We start from the raw sequence: 8,118 nt of genomic DNA on the forward strand, positions 1-8,118 counted from the left end.
GATCATTTATGCGTCATTTAAGCCAAGCTTTAAAAAAACATATGTTTCTTGTCCGGATTTCTATGAAAAAGTGAGCGGGCGCGCGAGTTTTGATTTTGTTATTTTTTTTTTTTATTTTTTTTGTTGCATTCCTTACTTGTGTTGTTCGAATATCGATGTTTTTCTCTATCGTCAAATTCTCGAGAAGCGAACTTGCAAAATAAATCCTCCAAGGTAATCGACCTGTCCAGTACGCACCTAGTGTACCAAGGCTTTAAAATTTTGGCCTGGTTTCGTATCAAAACACAGACAAAAGCCATGTCTTACAGATTTTTCAACTACCTACAAAGTGAAAGTGACACTGCGTCAAGTAGTGCCATACTGTGTGACTGTTACACCTTGCCACAGTGATACATTGTGTGACCTTTTTGTCACACTTTCCCAGCTTCACAATGTGTCACGCACAGCCACATTGAGTCAAACTGTGTCATGCAGTGTTTATACATTATGCCACACTGTGGCATCAGTAATATAACGGTCACACTATGGCACACTGTCATTCTCTGTCCCAATGTCTCATCGCGACTTACTGCGTTACACATACTGTGTCACGCAGCCATTGAAGTTGGCCCCACACAGTGCAACTACATGTAGTGTTTCAGCGTTAGCGGCAAAGGTGTTACGCTTGGACCTCTTCTAAAGAAAGTAAACATCATTGTACTGAATTATGCGGGAAGCGTCGAAGGGGCAGATCGGTTATATTCTCGTCAAAAAATCTCAATGTCTCCGTTGTGTTTGACACCATTAGAATTGTGCGTTTTTCCTCTCTCTCTCCAGGGACGCTCAGTGTATTTCAGGCAAGTGTCGTGTATACACTGGCAATCGTTCCTTATGCGCTGGGGACCGCGTTGAAGCAGTCACAGCTCTAGATATCCTGTACAATGACTTTCATCGTCGTGTGTACGGGCTTCTTAACAGCTCAGGGGAGGCGAGATCCTGTGGAATGAACTACACATGTCCTGATGGCGAGCATCAGTGTCAAACAAGGTAATGTCATAACTCGACTTAAAGAAATAAACGGCATGCAGTGCATGCAGAAGCGATGACGTTTTTCAACGGACTCTCAAATAATTCTCAGGAAATTTGTCAAAAAACTAACATATATTAAATATAAGTAGCTGACAACTTCTGCACTGAATGATTGTTCAACAAACGTTGTGATATCTTTTAGCGTGATATATACTTCTCTTGAGCGACCAAGGTCGAACGCCGTCTCCTAATTGTTTTACACAAGCTAACTGTGGAAGATGTCTGTTTACTGAATCTAATAGAACCCGTCAAATATAATTTGTCTGCTTCGATTGTATTTTGTATAAGTCCTTTCTAACTTCCCAGGAGTATTTTGCTTTGTGTTCTCCGCGGCGATTTCTTGTTGTGCTAGATCTCTGTTCACCTCTCATTTATTCCTGCAGTTAGTTCCCAGTCCTATTCGGTCGGTCAGTCGCGCGAAACAGAACAGGTCGACGGCCCATGACATAAAGCGTTGACTTACGTCATCGCTTAAAAAAAGCATTCCTAGATCGTGGAAACCCAAAAATTATGGTTTGATTTTGTTGAAGAGAATACGATAAATGACAGGAATTCATTAGTGCGTGAGGATGACTAAAGGCCGATTTACACGGTACGATTTTGCTGCATGCGACATGCTTGCGATATGCTTACGACACGAATTGGGTCGTGTAAATCAAACCTACACCTCCTAAGTCATGTTGTAGGCCTGTCGTAAGGATGTTGCATGCGACAAAGTCGTACTGTGTAAATCGGCCTTAACGATGGCGAGGATGGAACTGGATTACAATATGTACAAACCTGAGACGGGAGACTCACGTTTCCGTGCTCGGCTCGGATTGCTGCCGAAATTAAGTTTTCTTCTGTACTCAGCTAGTTAGAGCATCTTGCATTGTCTCAAGAAAATGTTATGGCGATGTGATAATAAAATATCTCGAATCGTATACCTTAATTTTGGATTTCTTTTCAGATGCTACTTGGTGGATAACTTGGCCAATTTGGTCACCGACCCAGACTTCCTCCTCGTGAGCACTACAGACGCGCGGGAATATGAACGAGTGAGCCTGGGACGAAAAGAGGGCGACATCATGAAACTGTTGATCACAAAACACAAGTTCTTTGTTCCGAATCAGCGGGTTGATTTCCAGGGAATATGCAGCGTGTCTCCCTATGCACCTAAAGTAAGTTAAAACTAAACAATTTTCACTCTGCATTGTTACTCACTGATCTGAAAGAAAAGTATCACGAGAATCACTTCGAAAAGTCAAAGTCAAAAGAAATATTGATATAAATGGAAACTTTAAAATAATGGTTTAGCTTTGTTAAAAATGACTATAACAGTCCACTAAAGTAACAGAAGATGTATTATCATGAGTTATACAAGCATGAGATTTCAAACAAAAATTGAAAACGTCTGGCAGACGTTTTCAAACTCTGCCCATGTGTCATGGATAAATCGTTAAAAACTAAATCCATTTTGCTCTCCTTTCAAATACTTACGTAATATCTTCACCTTGGTGTTCTCTGTACATCTTGTGAATGAGTGAAGCAATTGAGGCATAATTTAAGCTCCGTTAAATCCAAAACAAAGGAAGGTGAAGCTAGTGCGAGTCGCTTTGTTCTGAATGCCACACTGTGTGTTTTGCGTCGCAGCATGGCTGATTTTTCACCATGTGACCGGATCATGCAAAGCGTTTATCTCGGTAACTCGAACTTCTCGCTAACTGGAATTCTTTTTTAGAATTCCTTCCTGGTGTTAATAATTTTACCCTTGATAACTCGAATCCCCCAATACCTCGAACCTTTTTCGATTTCCCTTTCAAGGTTCGAGTTATCGGGATTCAACTGTAAATACAGTAGAATATTCAGTGATTTCTCGGAACCTCCCGATAACTCGAACAGAAGGCCTTTTCCTTCCCTTAGTCGAAGAACCAATATTTGTTTCTCTTGGAAGTTCGGGAAATAGGAATTTTACTGCATTGCTAAAACTTGTTAACAATCCCAACTGGTGGGAGGCTATCTACAAAGCGCGGTCGAGGATTTTGAACTCGGGACTACTGCGAACAAATCCAGCTAATAGCAAGATGGATGATGTGAAACAGATTTCAAGATATTGCTTGCAGCTACAACCTGTAGCTGTCCTTCGCAAAGCTTTATAGAAGCACTCAAGTATCTTGTGATTACCTGAATCCATTCAGCTAGGAACATCAAATATTTACTGTCTTGGTTCATGTTAGAATAGAATGTAGTCATTTTATGTTGTCGTATTGCAGAGGAAAGAGACACAGAAAAAAAGGTGTCCGAACATGTAGAGCAATTTGGGTCGTCAAACCATTTGATTTGTTTAGTTCTTCTCGCTTTCGTAATTGCATTTGAATTTCGACGTTTTTTGATAGCCCGTTTCTAGTTTGAAATTAGCCGAATAAAAAGGGCGAGGAAACCCTCGCGGCCCTTTTCTAGTCAACATGCTTCGCGCAACACCCCAATTAACTGAGCGCCAAAACGTTTTTTTTTTTTTTGTGACAGTGAACGCTGTAGTTGGGTGTGTCACGTATAGCAAACATAGCAGTTTTTAATTGTTGCGTTGTGTGACGAACATTAAATTGTTTTTGTAGGTAACGCTAGAAGGTATTGTGAAGACACCAGAACAAGAAGATGATTACTACAAAAACAGAGGACCAATTCCGCCATTCAGAAACGAGTATGGCTGCATTCAAGACGTTGTAGGTTACACATCGGACGATGGGGTCCTTGGTAAGATTTATGTAATTTTTCTGACATGCAGAGGGGTTGGATGGGATAAGCACACAGGTGATATAAAACGACCAAACAATGAACACATGGCCAAAATTGTGTATATGGCGCCATCCTTGGGACGTGCAGTAACCTAGTAGTGCGTTGGATTTAATGGGGTAAGAAAACAGGTCCGGGTTCGAGCTCTGGCTGCGGTCATATTGTTTTGTTCTCGAAAAAAGATTGTTTACTCCCATAGTCCCTCTCTCCACGCAAGGGTGTAAATGGGTAACGTCGAATTGTAAAGGATCAAAATGCCAGGGCGTCCCATTTAAGGCGAGTAGCAAACTCCTAGCTGCTTGATGCTTCCGAGACTGAAATTAAGCGCCTGTACTGCTGAGTGACAAGGCTTCGAAAAAACTTTACGTCTTTTTAAATTGTAAAAAAGTGATTGACAAGCGGCCCATGTTTTGGCAACTAATGAAGCAATCTTAACTACCTTATTGTTACTTATTTTCGCGGGTACTTAATTTCGCGAAAATGGGACAGGAATATTTTGCGAGACTTAATTTTCGCGATTTGGCCAAAAATACGTAATTAGCATAAAAATACAATAGAAATCGTTTGGAATTAATTTTCGCGGGTCTTTAATTTCGCGATTTTTTGAAAATCGCGAAAATCGCGAAAATTAAGTCCCGCGAAAATAAGTAACAATAAGGTATACACCGATCTTTTTGATTTGGCAACTATCGAAGAAAAGAACACACAAAATCTTTTGCAGTTTTTCAGCTGGTCCTCAATTCACCCTTTCTCGACCAATTTTTATACTTAGCTCTGTTTTGTAATCTTAATTCTGTGGTGTGCCTCACTGCTGGCCACATCTGTAGATAAATATCTAGTGTACTGGATCAGTCAAATAAAAGTATGCTTGTAAAGCTATACAAGGTGGTTGTAACTTATAAGTCTATGGATTAAAAACCACTTTGTGACCATTCAAATGAAAGCTATTGAGTAGTACTTTCATCGAGTGCTGTTTATTTTTTAATTTTGTGAAAAATCAAATTTAGGAATTTGTTATGGTTTACTCAAGATAATGTTAATCCTTTCTTTAAGGTCCAGATGGCATAATTGCTGACTCAGTGGATGGCCCCTGTCGATCCGGGAACTTCTTTCTCTCGGCTCTCCCCAGGACCAATCTATATCTGCTGGTGATAGAGAACTGGAGCGAGTACCGTCAATCGTATTTTTACAACTTCAACTGCCATATTAGCAACAGAGTCTTTGACGCAGGCGCGTTCCGCATCGTGAACGGCACATGCGCACACATTGAAACCGAAACAAGTCTTAAAAAGAAAGAGAAATGTCCGGCTCTGAAAAACGTGCATATAAAGTGTAGCTACAATGCATCTAGCGCTTTAACGGCACCCAGCCTTCTTCAACTCTTTGTAGCTACCTTAATTGTCATTATAAAATGGAGATGATTTATTTAGCAATCTTAAACTATCGTGTTTTCTATGAAAAATTAATCTATTTTTGATTTTCACATGTAATATATTCAAATGAAGTTTTATGGTGATTTCACAACTACAGTTTTTTTATTCATTCTTTGTTGACGCTGATTTCTTTTATTGCAAAGGATACTGTACAAATGTCTATAAAACAATCAGCAACACATTGCAATTACTAAATTTAATTTAAGGAACTGTGTCACGGCTGAGTTAAATTTATTTTATTAAGTTTTTCCAAATACTTGCTATGAAGCTTAATGTTTACAAGGAAATTACCTTTATGGATCCAAATGATAACACCATAGCTTCATTGCAACCAAATGTGTCTCCCGGGCTTAAAAATGTAAAGGTGCAAGCAAACAAAACTAACTTTGAAAATCGTTCAGGCCAACAATATTTCAAAAACCCATGTTGCAATCTGTTTCAATCTTCGTCACTATTGGCCATCCGTACCTTCTTCTGTATTTGTTGTGTTATTGAAATGTTCCTTCACTGTTTTAAGATGTTTTTTTTTTAATATTTCACCGAATTTGGTGGTCATTTCCCATGCCTAAATTTGGCTAAAATCCGTGACACAGTCCCTTTAAAATGATTAACTTCCTGAAATATCAATTCTCTTTACTTATCGTCATATGAATCTGTTCATGTTCGTTGTGAGAATTTGTTAGTAAAACAACACAATATTTCTCAGTTGATGATTTTCTATTTTCTCATCACCTGTCGGCTTGACAGGATATTAAATTATATGAAGAATTTAGTTTTTGATCATTCTTGGACATCAAAAAGCGCACGAGTTTTGAATCAGTAAGCAGAGTAGTTGGGCGACGTTTAATCTTCGAAAACAAATATTTAATAATTATTATAGGTAAAAATGAGTAAACTGAATATAAAAATCACTCATAAAGCAAGGTTAACGCTGCAATTTGCGATAAACTAATCATAAAAAGAAACGTTGTCTTTTTGTATACTTCTACGTTTCATTCAGTGTTATAATGTAAACACTTAAGATACCATTGTGTCATGAGCCTAGAAGGTTTTAATTTTGCCAGGATTTCCTTGCAACTATTTTAGTCCTGCAGTATTTTAGTCCAAAGATTAAACTCTAAAGATGTGTTGAAGATGAAGAATGAAGCCTATTGGCAAATAACGCTGAGGGCAGTAACCAAATTTGGTATTGCTTAGGCTGTGTCCAATTACTAGAGCCCAGACTCCCCTTTTTTGTGCAGTCCATCCCTAGACCAAAAGATGGCTCCGCTAGTATCAAACAGAAAAATATCGAGGTAGTGAATAAATTAAAAGTTATAACAAATTATGCAACAATAAACAACCAAATCGTGATCAAGTCAATAAAATATTAATATTCTTTCAATTCTTATTATTAATGCAACATTAATATAATTTCGTACTTGATTTCAGTTATGCAATATTTTAATCCAATTTATTGCCTATGATCAATTGATCAATCATTTTATACGGTATACATTATGTACATTAAAATCATGGTAATAAATGTACAGAACCCTGGAAAAAAGCGTACAATGCTTTTGCTGTCATTATAATTAAGAGATTCGATTCCACTAAATTAAAGTGTTCTCACTGAGTGTCGAAAGTAAAACGTAATTTATGATAAGCCTGAATTAGCATAAATTACTATTTTGCCAGCACAGAGCGAAGGTCGGGGGCGGGTTTGTGGTGCGCAGTGTGTCGTGGGATCTAAGTTTGTAATCTGTGGCCGTTTGCAGTGTGAGACTGTACGGCCAGCCTTCACCGCGTAGAAGTTAATGTTTGATTTTCTTCTGTTATGCACGGATATAGGTTTTTTGATTTGCTTTATTTCTTAGTGCAGCTATTATAATTGTATCGCTGTAAAATCGTATATTTCACCAAGTATTTGTGCACAGAATGGTAATTGAGGATATTCCAAAACCCTTAGAAGACGCCACTGCCTTTGGTCGGAGGTTAGGGTTTTCCACGCTTCGGGCCGGCTGAATGTATTTGCTTTGAGTGTTGATTCAGGGGGGGGGGAAGCAACTTCCCATACATTCTCTTATATGAAATCTGAGCGATGCTCTCACAACTTGCAAAGCAATCATCGGGGCGGTAGTCAGCGGATGTCTCTAAGGCGCATGAGCAGCTCCTTTCTTTGTGAACTTGCCAAAACAAAAACATGGGACCAGTGAGAGAGTTCGATTTTTTTTTATATATGTAGTAATAAAAAAGACTTTCTAAGTTTTGACTTTAAAGCAGCGAAAATTTCTCCGGAAAGGTTCTTGGTGTCAATATGTGGTGTTTGTTATGAAATAAAACCATCACGGGAATGGTAATGAAAACGTGGCGATCGAATATTCCCGCGCTGGTCGGAGCTATTGTTCTTGCTCTATTGTTTGAGGTTGTTTGTTGACTTGGTCTTTCTTTGTTTTACTTCATTTACAATCCCCATGTGGGCCAGTTGAAAATCGTGGTACAAACATGTCAAACATTTGCATTTCAGCACTGAAAAGTAGCACGGCATCACAAAATTCTGCGTTCTTAAAACTACACGACGATGACGAAATTTTCGGATTTAAACACGCTGCTTTTAGATTTTTTGTTAAGAGAATTGAACCCCTTTATAATAAGTGATTCCACGACATAGCAGCTTCCATTTCGCGGGAGAAGATTGCCTGTTGCATCATCGTCCAAAAACCGCTGACTACATCGTGAATTGATCGCTTTGCAAGTTGTGAGAGCATCGCTACTCGGTCCCAGACCTCGTTTCTTCCCCCCCCCCCCTGGTGTTGATTATTTCAACAGATTGTCTGCGTCCTTTGTGATTGGCCGTAGTGATTTC

The 8,118-nt window shown here is 38.9% G+C and overlaps 1 protein-coding gene across 1 annotated transcript; it reads left to right on the forward strand.

Moving 5' to 3' along the window:
* Nucleotides 1-787: 787 nt before the first annotated feature.
* Nucleotides 788-6,806, forward strand: LOC144641397 (uncharacterized; the record flags this gene model as incomplete). Its single annotated transcript, XM_078500414.1, has 4 exons — nt 788-1,026; nt 2,018-2,228; nt 3,663-3,801; nt 4,894-6,806. Coding segments are annotated over 4 exons (957 nt in total), but the record flags the coding sequence as incomplete, so codon positions are not given.
* Nucleotides 6,807-8,118: the final 1,312 nt, after the last annotated feature.

The sequence above is a fragment of the Oculina patagonica genome, unplaced genomic scaffold (genome assembly GCF_052425735.1).
Source record: "Oculina patagonica isolate OP01 unplaced genomic scaffold, crgOcupat unplaced902, whole genome shotgun sequence".
NCBI classification, from domain to species: Eukaryota; Metazoa; Cnidaria; class Anthozoa; order Scleractinia; family Oculinidae; genus Oculina; species Oculina patagonica.